The sequence below is a fragment of the Apteryx rowi genome, unplaced genomic scaffold, assembly GCF_003343035.1.
Source record: "Apteryx rowi isolate R43461 unplaced genomic scaffold, aptRow1 scaffold_19, whole genome shotgun sequence".
NCBI lineage: Eukaryota > Metazoa > Chordata > Aves > Apterygiformes > Apterygidae > Apteryx > Apteryx rowi.
Window position 1 is genome coordinate 3,822,657 of NW_020448196.1, and position 13,651 is coordinate 3,836,307.

The 13,651-nt window shown below is 46.0% G+C and overlaps 1 protein-coding gene across 2 annotated transcripts in view; it reads left to right on the forward strand.

Annotated features, from left to right (window-relative positions):
• Positions 1–13,651, forward strand: part of COL5A1 (collagen type V alpha 1 chain) — a 171,547-nt gene that overhangs the window by 26,936 nt on the left and 130,960 nt on the right. For both annotated transcript variants that reach the window (XM_026062162.1, XM_026062163.1), the window contains exon 2: positions 11,897–12,064. In XM_026062162.1, the coding sequence (XP_025917947.1) occupies positions 11,897–12,064 (168 nt within the window). The remainder of the gene's footprint in view (positions 1–11,896; positions 12,065–13,651) is intronic.

The window sequence follows — 13,651 nt, forward strand, 5'->3', positions numbered from 1 at the left end:
TCCTTTTGACTGAAGGAACCAGAGATTTCGTGGGGGGAACAGGAGGGTGCCTGTTATTTGCATCTAACTTGCATCCCTTTGACTGGCTTTCAGAAACTGCTCCTGAAGTTGAGCTCTTCAAAACCTTAGTTAATCGCCCCAGAAAGAGACATGCACTGTCACTGTTTTCTTTTGCGGATCTGCTGAGTGCATGAGCTTGTAGTTTTAATGCTGGAAGTTTTAGACCCCATTCACCCTTATGTTTTTTTTAAAGGGCAAGATTCTTGCTAGCAATCAAGCTTCTGTTGGAAAACTTCCTAAAATGTCAGAGTGACCCAGAAATACTTGATCCAAGTGATGAGGGAATTTGAAAGGCTCCCCCCTCAGCCCTGCTCAGTTGGGTAGCAGGGTGAGTTAGCCAGGGTGGCTCCTGGCCGGAGCAGTGTTGGGACGGGCTGTGGGCTGAATGGTATGCGAGGCATCTCCTCTGCTGCTGCGGCATGCGAGCAGAAGCAATGATGGGGATGGCGAAGCTGGTGATTCACCTATATCTTTTGACCCTGCTGTCAGGCCGAGCCTGTAAAAACTCCTTGGACACTGAACAGTTGCACTGAGCACTGATGTGGCCTGGGGAGGGGCAGAGGATTTGGCAGGGCTTGCTGCTGTGCTCTGCCTTAAAAGGCTTTGTGCTTTTCCTATGGGTTGATCCAATGGTTTGCTACAGTTGGTGGGTTTGGAAGGAAGCTGGTCATGGCCCCCTCTTCGGAAGAAATGGCAAAACCCAGTGCAAATGCCATTGATTTGTGCAGGGCTGGGATGAGGCTGCTAATGAGCAGGGGCAGGGATGCTGTGTGCTGTTGGCTTTGCACCCTCTGACATAGCTGTGTGACTGCAGAGCCCTTCCATGGGGACCACCAGTCTCTTGCAGCCTGTTGCTGGGCCAGACAGCCCTTTCCCTGTTGTGTGCTGGATTTGTGTTAATCACCTTTTCCTGAGATTTGTGGGAATGGGGATCCACAGCTCGTTGCAGGGGTCAGAAGTCGCTCCTGGGATCTCCCTTCCTCTGCGTGCTCTTGGCACACACAGAAGCAGGCTGTCCCTAGCTTCCCAGTGACCGATGCGTCACTGCCCGCTTTCTCGCTTCGCTCCCGGCTGGGAACGGAGGCGTTCAAGCTGAGCAGCATGGCGCGGCTCCCACGCTGGCACGCGGCAGGAATCTCCCTGGCCAGAGCCATGCTGATGCCAGAAGAAAGCTCGGCCTTGTCTCTGACCCTCTTAGCACCCCTCTTCCTTCATCGGGCTGTTCCCATGCTTGTGGAGGCAATCTTATAGTGCCTTCCTCCTACTGTGGGAGAATCTGAAATCCTCAGTTCTTTCAAATAAATAGCATATTTGCTCCTAACTTGAACGGGGCTGGGATTTCTCCTGATGTCTTAAATGTTTGCCAGTTTTCTGCATGTTGTGTCTTTAAGTCAGGTTCTGGATGGCATTTGCAGCTAAGACTTTTTGCGTGGTTTAATTGCATTCAGTGGAGGGAAGGCCTGCTCTTTGCTTGATGTTGGCTGCTAACACCACTGCTTTGTTAGGAACCCAAATGATTGATTATTTTCAAAAAATGATTTATACTCAAAGAAACAAAGATTATTTGATCCTTGGAATTTAATTTATTCTTGCAGAGCTGCTTCAGTATATCAGTCCTGGGTTGCTTGCTTTCCCTTTTGGGATTATGCATACAGTCTTTTGAATCTGACTTTGTATAATGGTTTCCTTTGTTCACAGTGGGGACTATTTGGGTCTTAAAAAAAAAAAAAAAGGGGGGGGGATGACATGAGTCATTGGTGAAATATTCAGCTATCTGGACCAATGTGAATTGACACAGCTCTGCAGTTAATGGGACTGAGCTGATGTGCACCAGATGAGTATCTGACCCTTTTGTAGTTGGCCTCTTTTGCTGTATTATGCCCCTTCCTAGGGAACAAACTTTTATAGCTTCAATCCTCCAGTTCACATTCCTTGATTCTTCTTAAAGTGCCTTTCCTCTTTGTCCAAATATATCGCTTTCTTTTATTGGGCTGCTGGGATGCTGAAGAATTCAAGTGGCTGTAATAAGTCTATCCAAAGGATGGTTGAATGATGGCAGCTGGGGCTTTCCATTATTATTTTTTGTCTGTGCTTTGACTTGGCCTCTGCCATCTTGTTTGTTTAGTCAGTAATCCAAGGACTGCAGCAAGGAGTGCAACAGTAGGTGAAAAGTGTTCAGATAAGCAGGAACTGCTGAAATCCCATGAGTGTGAACCAGAGCCTACAGGCTCCATAGAAGTATGTAGCTATCTGAGGCAGCATCCAGTTCTGATCTGCATTTGACTTTGGATCTCTGTGCAGGAGCATTTACCTCTTGATGTTCAAATAATTCCTGCGATGGTCTAAGACAAGCAAACCTAAGAGTAGCTTGCCAGAGAGTGAGGGAAACCCCAGCTCCAGGACAAATGGGCACACTCTGAAGTGCTCCTCCTTGCTGCAGGCTTGAGTTTGGTCCCCTTGCTCTGAATATTGGTAAGGGCGGCCACCTGGCTAAGTCTAGGGAAGAATTTGGTGTTCATTCAGTGCTAAGGGAGTAAATAATGATGGAAAAGTATTTTCTTTTTAAAAAAGAAAAATCAGAAGCTGGTAAAGATGGGAAGGGAAAGGTCTGTTCCTTTGCCACTGTTTGGAGCTGTTTGTTTTCCCTAGTTGGTCTCCATGCAGGGCAGAAAGCATCCAGCGCATTGCCCTGACAGTAGCGTTGTCAGCACTGAGGAATTTCGGCATGAACCCCCACACGCAGCAGGGCAGTTGTCCTGAGCCGGCAGGGAGGATGGAGCGCGGGCGGAGGGGCAGGGAGCATTGCTGCCTGCAGCCGAGCAGGGCTCAGCACCCTTTTAGAGGGATCCAGCCCTTGGCTGGGTTTCCCTGATTGGGATTAGTGTTGTGCTTCTGCTGAGTCACAGCTGCCTGTTCCTGCCTCCTAATTGCTGTGATGCTGCTGTGCAAACACATCCTCGGCTGACCTTTCCCAGCTCAGAGGCTTTTTGTGCTTCTGCTGGAGATCACCTTTTCCTTTAGAAGTAGACAATTACATCTCCTCCATTGCTTCCTGGGAATGTTTTCCCTCTGTGCTTAGGCAGCCTTGCAGAATCCTCCTCTCCTGTTTGGGAGACAATGCAGCGAGACAGGATGGTGCTCTGCTTACTGCTGTTTGTGCAGGATATATTGTATTTTGGTCAATTAATAAGCTTAATAACTTTGCAGGTCCGCAGGTGAAAGATGCAAGTGCCTTACGTAATGCTGCAGGCTGGTGATTTCCTGGCTCAAGGATGACAAAAATGAGAAATGGGAATGCTAAGGACTAGTGGCATAAATGGGTCCTGCTTTATTAAAGCTGTGGAGCTGCTGCTTATGTCCACCAAGTTATCTGGCACTAATTGGCTTGTCCAAGGTCAAGCAGGTGAGCCAGCTGCCTGGCTGGGTACAGGAGCTGTATCTGCTCCTGTTCAGGGCTCTGTTCTAGTCTTGGTGATGGTGACAGAAACCTGCAGCAGCTCTTATGCTCAGAGGTTTGAATTTACCTTGATGTAGCTGAGACTGGGAGATAACCCTTCATTTTCAGATTTAATCTTAATTTTTTTCCTGCATGTCCCTACATGAGGTGGCACATACAGAAAGATAAGTTCCCTGTCCTTCAGCTGTTAAATATGATCTCAGTTATTCACTGTTTTGCAGCAGGTTGGACTAGATGGTCACAGTGATCCACCCCTTTTGGCCCTGAAATATGAGCCTCTCTTTCTAGTTAAGATGGGGTGGAGAGTTGATGAGGCAGGCAGATCAAGGACATCTTTTCTCAGGTGAATGAGTACAAGTGTTTCCATGCACAGCAATGTGCCATATTAGCAAAGGCTTGGAGCAGAAGGTCAGGACTCCTGGGTCCAGTTGCTTGATTGCTGACTCTGAGGAGTCAGGACAGTAGGGTAGGTGAAACAGAGTAGCTTCAAACTAGACAGTTTGGATACAGTTAATCTACATGCAGAAGAAAAGCTAATTTAAGCCAGTTCATTAATCCAGGGCATTTGTGGGCAGGTTAACTGCAGTATATCTGTTTTATGAGAGATACTATATATTTTTCTATAAAATGATTCTTTTCTCCTTTCTGTGGGACTCAAGGTACTTTTTAAGGAGATACTACTTTTGAAATAATCCTTATTCACCTTGTTTACTGTTACTACTTGCTATGGACTAAGATGGAAAGTTTGTTTTATGTTGGCTGGTTCGTTAGTGATGCGACACGTGGATGAAAATACCCAGACTCTGGGTTATGTATTTAAATGATGGGAAAGTTTGCAGAGTGGACCTGGAATGAGTGGGGAACGCTAGTGCTTACTCATTTTTCACCTTATGACCTCAAATCTTTGGCAATAACTGCATGTAAGCTATAGCATGACTAAGTGCTGTGTCATGAAGTCCTGGAGGTCTTTGGATGCCCTTCAGCTGTTATGAAACCAAGTAGAGAAGAATGGTTCTCTGCTATTACATGATGGTGACCTCTAGACCCCCAAATGTTTCCGTTATTAACTACACAAATAGGTCTGGTGCAGAGTAAGTGCATGTTTCAAGATGTTGATAGAGAATATTTTACTGTGAAGGGTATTGTCAGGCAAAGAGCTGGAGGAAGGGGATTTTCTTGACTTTAAATACTAGGAATTAGAATTAGTTACAGAAGTACATTGGATGGCATTGGTTTTCAGGGAGAGGGAAAGGCTTTCTATGACCCCTTAAGGCCAGTTTTGGATATCGCTGTAATGTTGCTGGCTGAGACTGGTAGTACAGCTGTTTTCTTGTCTCATGGATAGCAGTGTATGTTGCACTGGATAGTGCTGGTGGTGCGTGTGCAGTTTTGGTGTGTTAAACCACTCTGCTAAAACCTCAGCTCCTGGTCCACTGAGATCCTAGAGTCTGCTTGACCCTTTTAATGGGGTGAGCAAAAGGCAGTAGGAAGAGCAAGTCTGTTTTCAGCAGTATACCATCTCTTGCTACAAAATTCACTGCGGCTCCACTAGAAAATATGTAGAGGTCTGTAAATGGGAAAAGGTTGATCTTGGTGAAAACTAGTTTGGAGTATTCAAACTGCTCCAGTTACAGCTCTCACTGCAATGAGGACACTGGCCTGTTAGGGAAAGTAGACTTTCCTTGTTGACTGGTAGGTGCATGCTCTTTCCAGGCCAGCAGAGGAAGGAATTAGCTGGGCATGGTGTGGGAGCTTGTCTGCTGCTCTCATTACTGCAAATGTTCTCAAAGAGTTGGCTTTGATCTCCAGGGATGTCAAGCCAGAGCCTTTCACTAGCAATCAAATGAATGCAACAGTGAGTCATTAAGAATTGGGGTAGGTTTTCCAGATGTGCTCTCTGTACTAGAAACAGCATTTCTCCTTGTACCAAACACATGCTGTGTTACTCAGCCTTGGGATACCTGGCATCTCAGGCAGCAGATTGCTTTGAGTCTGGATTGTCCTTGAATCCTAGTCTACCCTTGTGCTAAATATGCACTGTTTTGAGATGCAAAGCAGCACTGCCAATTTACTGGATTTGCATGAGGAGTCCCAGGATAGCTGGTTGTATTTTTTTGCTGCTTTTTTCTGAAAGTCTCTGCTCCTGGAGTCATCTAATTGCTTAGTTTAAAAAAAAAAAAAAAAAAAAAAAAAAAAAACTTCCTGAATGACACCTTGGAAAGCTTGAACATCGCACTCTGAAAAACTGGAAGGTGCAACTTTAATAACATTTAATAAAACCTTATGTATATGATTAGAATAAGAAATACACTTGAACTTTGTAATTTATAAGAATCTTCTTTTGAAAGCCTGGTTTTGTCCTCTGGACAGTGTGTGTTGGGGCTGCTCAGCATGTCCTGATGGGCAGGGCTGGGCCAGGGGAGGGCAAATGCCACCAAATGTCATCACGTGCAGAAGGAGGAAGGTCACTGAAAATGTCTGTCACTAGTACCATGAGGCTGCAATAATTTCAGCCTTCAGTTCAGTGGTAAGCTTAAATATTACAGATTTCCTTGGGGGTAGGGATTTAATTAAATGCCCAGAAAAATGATGGGGGAGAGAATTGTTCAGAGGCTTGTTACTTGCGGCTTAGTAATTTTTCAGACACTGGAAATGCAGATACCTGCCAGTAATGTATAGGCAACTTATGTAGCCTAATGCTTGGCAAAAAAGCTTTGGGGTTTGTTCAAGAGTTTTGCTCCAGGTGTTAAAATTGATGATTGCAGGCACATATGTGGCTCGGATTAATGACCTCTGGCTGGTGCTGTGTATGCTGGGTTTCTCTGTGGCTTCAGAGCTTTGAATCCACCTGGCACTGCGGTTTGGTAGCACTGGTTTCAGTAGGCTCCTGTATTTCTGGTGGTGGAGGAAGGCAATCGCACACCCCAGGTTCCTGATCTGTCCTGCTCCGAAGATGGAGTTACCTCGGGAGCCACCAAGAGCAGCTGGCGGCATGGGGAGGAGGAAAGGGAGCTGCTGGTGCCGGGGGTCCCCAGGAGGATGTGGTCCTCGGGGTGGGGGGAAGCCAAAGGGCAGGATAAAGCGCCTTGGCCTGGCAAGGTACAGGTAGGAGGGTCCGGGTTTGGTCTCGGGGTGGCCGGTGTCCGAGCGGCCCTGCTGGTGAGGGCGGCCATGGCCCAGGCTGGGCCCCGTGGCCGCTGGCAGACGGATGGGCCCGGCCTAGGGACAGGCTCTCCATGAAGTTCGGTCAACGAGACGAAATCGCATCGGACAACTTCAGTCTGCTTGTTAGCCTTTCGAACCGAATCCCCCTTGGGAGGAGTTTCCCCCAGGGAAACTTCCTTCCTCCTCGTTTTCCATGTGCCCTGCTCGGGCCTGGCTGTTGCAGCACGCGAGCGGGAAGCCTCTAGGAAAGGCTTTTTCTCCCCCAGATTTCCAGCAAAGGTATGTATTCCCTTCGGAGTTTCTCAAGGGATTTCTTGTGGCCGGCTGGGTCAGGCGAGGCGGTTGTGCCAGGCCGGAGGGTACCGAGGGGCAGGCGAGGCCGAAGGGCCCTGTCCTGCCTGGAGCCTGTGTCCAGGCCAGCTGGGGGCTGTTTCAGCACATGCTGCTTCATTTGCTTTAATGTCAATGTGTAAGAAAGTGAGGGGGGGGGGGGAAGGTGGTTATTGCCCAGTCTGCAGCCTGGAGTGTGGAGCTATAAAGTTAATACCCCAGGTTTTAGCAGGTAATTAATTAGGAACCTGATTAACACAGGAAGATTGGCCTTGTGGTTAAAGCCCTGGTCAGATGCTGAGGAACTGGGGATTTAATTCCTGCTTTTGCCACTGTGGGGTTCACCAGCAAGTCATTCATCTCCTTTGCCCTGTTAAAACGGGGGAATAATGCTCCCTCTGTCTCGTTCGAGGGCTTAATGCACCTTTTGGGTGCAGGAGCTTTTGGGATGGCATCTGGCACAAAACAGCCCTCGTTCCAGTCGTCTGCTGGATGTAGGGTAAGGTCTGGTGCACTGGGACTTGCTATTTTGTATGAGACTCTTTAACTCTGCATCCTGCTTCCGCAGCTGCCTGGCTCGCGTGCCGGCAGCAGGGACCGTTGCATCCTCGGACTCCAGCCTAGAGCTGCAAGTGCCTCTTCTCCTTTCTGCCCTCTGCTGCAGCTGCTCCTTTGCTGAGGAGGTGAAGCAGAGAGGTCTGCAGCACCAGTTAACACGAACCGAGGTTTTCATCCTCTTTTTTGTGATTTTTTTTTTTTTTAACCCCAAACCTGTGTCAGGTTGCCATTTGCAGTGGAGTTGCTCTTGGCTGTTTGTGCTTGGCCATCTCTTCCGCATGCTGGATGTATTGCTACCTTCCTCTGGTGCATCAGGGCAAAAGCAGAGCTGTTGGTCTCTTTGGGCAGCTGTGTGCATCTTGATCGAAAGAATGACCCGGTGTGTAATGTTGCATAGTAATGTTATTCATGAAGTAGTAAGCCAAAAAAAAAAAAAGCTTTTATAAAGCAACAGCTAATTTAGTTCTAGGATGAAGGCCAAGCCCAGTGCATGTTTGTAAGAAATACCCTGTAGGGCCCATTTTCTAGTCAGTCTGGTCTGTCCTTCTCTGTCCGATTCCATCATAGCCCCTAACGGGGGAGGCTGCTGAGTTTGGATTTGGCTGAAAAATCAAGGGAAAAGAAACTAGTTAGCTGAGCATAAATAAGAGCTCATCCTGTATGAAGCTCATCTTTCCGGAAAGTGCTAGCTGAAGACTTTCATGCTGCTTAAGTCTTACTCAGACCAGTGCTTTTAGTGATTAAGTGCAATACGAGTGATCTGTAGGGCATAAGCTGCCTCTTTACCTCTCCTTTGATTTCCAGGAGTGAGCAGAGGTGAGACAAGCTTGCACACATCTGACTAGCAGTGATTTCCTCTCCTACCATCTACCTGTGTAGTTTGCAGTCTGCTTTGCACTTAGTGCTGTGTCCAGAGTGGTGTTCCACTGTAATATTTTTGTGATGATTTGATCAATTCTGCCCTTGCTGTTAGCGCGGTATAGAGGGCCTTCCTGCAAAATAGAGAGGAATTGCATGTTGTGTTTGGAGCCTCGCAGCACCACGGGGAGGAAGGCAGGTATTTGAGTCATCCTTTACAAATGAGAAAAGTGACGTACAGGGCATTGAAATGAGGCTGCTACCTGCTCACAGGTTTGTCAGTTCTGGAGGAGGTCCAGCTCTGTCAAAAGCCCATCACCTTGCTCCAATTGCTTCAGGGACTTTTGGCAAGCAACTGTCTTATGACTTGAATGTGGTGTAATTCTATTAAACATATAGAGCTGACAAAATCTGCTTATTCTGTTATGTTGAATTTCCTTCCTCTCAATATGTTGTACAACTTGTTAGCTGTCAGATCATTACAATAAGTATTTAACTTGTTCAATGCTGTACATTTCTCTCCTGCAAGATGACTGGCTCTGGTGTGGGCTGGTGCTCCCTTGCTAAAGGAGATGTTTGCATGGTTCTTGTGACAATAGCAGATAGGCTTTCAGATGATTGATTCTCCTGCAGACGTTTCAATCCTGTTCTCTGCAAATCTCTCAGCCTGTTGTGGCGGACTCTCCCCAGGAATGGCTTATGTTCAGTCTTGCAAGTGAGTCTCCAAATTCCCCCTGCAGTCTTTGCTTCAGAAGCAGCAGGCTGATGTCAGGAGTCTGGAATTCAGATCCCCTCCCCCTTCCTCTTTGCCTTTTTCCCTCTCTTTCTTAAATAAATTTTGGAGGCAGCTACGAACAGACTGATATGAATCTCTTGGAGCCCAGGGAGGTGCCTGGAGAGAAGAGATGGTGTTTTATTATAATTTTTATTTGCTTAAAGTCAGCCTGGGCTATATGCATGCAGATATTTTTGCATAAAATAAAACAGTTAAAGGCAGTAGGAAGATCTAAGCTGTAAGGGTAGCTTTGACTAATGTGTGTCATCCATAGGCTGTGTCTAACAAGAATGAGAGAGATGGGGAAACATTACAGCTGCATGCTTCTTGGGCCAAGCTTTCTCAGCTGGTTTATTATCTGCAGTGTTGACTTGGATTTGCCATGTGTTTGTAATCTCTCTTCAAAGGCCCAAATTCTCTAGATTGGAAACTTCTCATACCATTTAACAATATACATGATTTTTCCATGCAAATATTAGGCAGATCTTGGTAACCACAGCCTGCTATATTTAAAAGATCTGTTCATGATGTTTCTTTTTGCTGCTGGGGTGTTTGTGTTCAAGTGCTAATGTGCATGATGTAGCCTTTCCCCATTGATGCTACCCCTTTGTGTTTGGCATGTGCCCTTGGGGACCCTCTCTTGCAAATCCTCTCCCTTTCTTTCCTTTCTGGTGTTTCTTCTAATATGCTTGATCCCAACATGAGGTTGCTTCTTATTTAATTTTTTTTCCTCCCTTGCAAATTTTCTTCCTATATTATCTTCCTGCCTTTTGGAGATCCGTCCTTTTTTGCCATGAAGGAGATACCATGCACCTTTGTGTATGTAGATGGGCTGTTTGTGGTTTTCTATGAGTTGGTAACAGGATTGCACCCTTGGCAAGAAGCTTGAGAATACTGAGAAGCTGAAGGCCTGCCGGCCTGGGGAATTTGTTTCGGATATCATTACAAATGGACTACCTAATATGTGGCTGTCCTTGAGAGTCTGAGTAATATCACTCTTCAGGGAAAATAATGGATTATGTGGCAAAAGAATACAGCTGTGACACATTGTCCAGGCAAGGCTGAGTGAAGCTGTTGTGCAGACATTTGCTTTGGGCACTGCCAGGGTTTTGCTGAGTTGGATGGTTCATCTCTTTGACAGTACTTTGCTCCAAGTATTAGGACAAAACTCAGAATAATTTATTTTAAGTGTTTAAAGTCTGATCTGGTTACTTCTCTTCTGGAGGCACCATCTCTCCTGACATGAGCAAAGCCAGATTAGGAAGCTAATGAGATGCAGCATGTACATTGTATAATTGGTTTTCTAGAGACTTAAACATCTGGAGGTGAACCAGCCCTAAATTAGCTAGTGCAGAGAGCACTGGGCATGAGATAAGTGTTCTTCTATTAGCCAGTTTACAAGGCTCTTGCTCCCCCAAACGTTAATCAATGTATAAGCCTAATGGGATGTGGCTGAGAAGGGCTGCTGAGGAATGGAGCCTTTTCCTTTGCATCATTAGTCAAAATGCTTCTGCAGCTCACTTTGAGGCATCCTCTGCTGAAGGCCTGCAGGCGCCAAACTCCTGCAGTCTGCCCTGAGTTCCTGGCTGAAGTGGCAGGCTGCATTAGGCCACAGGACCAGAAACAAGGTTCTTCCCAAGCCAGGGTGTTACTGGACTTTTCCCCTGTTCCGTGATGCTTGTGTCACGCTGGTAACCCCGGCTGAAAGCTGGCTGGCATGAGTGGTTGGGCAGAAATCCTGGCATGTTGTAAGGGGAATACCTGGTGAAGAGGGCGAGTTGCTCCATGGGACAAATCTAGGCTTGTGAGTTGTGGGAGGCGCTCGGTTGCTGCAGGCCTTGACGAGGGCAGTGGAGTTGTGCTGTGTCCCTGCAGGGATTCGGTGCTGTGCAGCAAACCCTCATGTCCCCCTCCAAGGGGAGGGGGAGAGTGGCCATGGTGTGCCCAGCGGAAGCTCCTGTCTGCTCTGACTTCCAACAGCTATGGGCAGGCACCTGTTTTTGTGGAAGTCTCCTGTTTCCAGCTGGGAATGGCTCTCTGAGCCAGCCTGTGGGTGGTGGGAACAGCCCCCTTTGAACTCATAGCATTGCCCTCTCTGCCATAACTTGTTTCTACCCTGGGGCATGGCTGTGGGCTTATCTGTTTGTCCCAGCTGGTGTGACTTTATGGGCAGTTCTTCTTCTATGGTGTGAGCATGTAATCCTGTAGGGAAACTTATCCAAGTATTTGCCTCAAAACAATTTTTAGGGTCAACCAACTTAAGAAAAAAGAATCGAAATATTTGCATCAGTATAAGGACAATGTCTTGATTTAAAGCCTTTCTCTGAGATCATGAATTTCCTGCCTAATGCTTAATCTTTAGGATGTACTTGAATGATGGAGACTGGGTGAAGACATCCAGAAAATATAACTACTATTACTAATAAGGTAGTATATTCTTCCTTCTCTCCTAGTGCAGACAGCTGATAAACTGTTCCTCTCTGTATTGAATTAGTGTCTTTGACCAGCAGTACAGTGTTCTAGCTTTGAAGCTGGTATTAACATTGTATTTGCAGATGTATTGAAAACACATTTCATCTGTTATTTTTAAAATTGTGATGAATGATTTGTGTGATATGGGCTAGTGATTTGGTTCTTAGCAAATGCCAATACTGTTGACTGCTAATTCTTGTTTTCTCCTTTTCTCTTTACAGCTGAGCCTGCAGATCTCTTGAAGGTATTAGATTTTCATAATTTACCTGATGGTATAACAAAAACAACAGGGTTTTGCACAAGCAGAAGATCTTCAAAAGAAGCAGATGTTGCTTATCGAGTAACAAAAGATGCTCAGCTTAGTGCACCAACAAAGCAGCTGTATCCTGGTGAGTCTACACCATTTTATTTGGTTAGCATATGGAAATACCTGGTCCTTTTCTTGGGTTTTCCAGTCACATATAGGGCACTGTGTACTTCATTTTCTGAGTGTGTGCACGTGCTCCCTTGGCAAAGGAGCAATTCTACTGTTTGGGGGGGGATGTAGACTTTCAAGCATCAAACAGCATTGCAATAGCTGCTCTTTCATTATTACATTTGAACATGGTGGCAGGCTTCACTGAGGAAGATGTAGCTTATGCCTACATCTGTTCCCTCCTATATTAGAAAGTTTTTACTGTCCCGTTATCACATGGTGAAATCCAGCTGGGAAGAGAGACTTGGACGATGCAAAGAAATGTGGACTGTTTTGCTCTGCATTTGTAGAGTGCCAAGCACAGTAGGGTTTTATTCTGTGGTTGTGGTGTCTCATAATACAAATAAACACCATATAAAAATAATAGACTGCCCCACAAGAGCAGATGTCCCAAGAAAAGATGTTGTTTGAAGAAATGCGTATCATTCAAATCAGAGGTTTACTGGAGAATGCCACTAGGATGCAGGAAGTTTACAAAGCCCTTAAAGAGCACGCGGGCCACTGACCGTTTTATTTGCCACTGAGGATATATTGGGGATTTTTAATGGCTCAAGCCAAGGAACAACCACTGCTGTAGAGCAAAATGTGCTTGTTTAAAAAAAAAAAGACAAGGAACATGGGCCAAATTATTCACTGTCTGAAGGCTTCACAATCTTGAACAAATAGTCACCATTGAAAAAATTCCTTCCAGAGATAGTACGGGAGTGCTGCTGTATCCCTGTTTTACACAGGGAAGTTTAGGTATACTGGGAGTAGGTATTGTAGGATTTTCTAGGTTTGTAGAAAGTCCTGTGTCTGGACTCAAAGTTTGCGAGTGTTAGGGATGAATCTGACCTGCTTGTATGAGAGGGTTCCTTGTGTGTCTTTCAGGGCCAGGTGTGTGATGTATGGCAATGTGCTCCTCCTTGCACTGAAAAACATGCCTTTGCTGAACTTTTAACAGCAGGCAGAAGGGCACTGTATAATTCAGTTGCAAAGCAGCAGGTGACTTAAAGCAGGCGGCGTGCACACACTCCTCTGGTGTTTGTAAGAAATTTAATGATACAAAATCCATTAGCTAAATCAGAGGTAATGTGGCATGCTGCTACAAATACTTTCAATTAACATGCTGTATCTATCAGACCCAGTCTGGCAGCAGCCTACATGAGGACTGAGGCTGTACTGTGGATGCACTTCCATCCTCTAGTCCTGTATTTCCTTCACTGAAGACTGTCATTAAGGTTATTTTGACTTATCTTGTTGTGACAGTAAGCAGGTGAATTATATTTAATCCCTGGTGAACATGAGCATAACCTATATCTATCCTTCCTGCATGTCTTGCATAATTGAGAGCTGGACAGTAAGAGGAGAGTGGCTGTGGCAGAGACAGGGGTGTAGCATGCCTTGGCTGGAAGTCCTCCATGGTACAGTCAACCCCTAGGCAAAACAGAACAGCTAAGCTGAAGCTCTGTTTCAAAGTCTGTTGAAGTGCAGAATGGACCCTTTATCCATGTCTTTATTA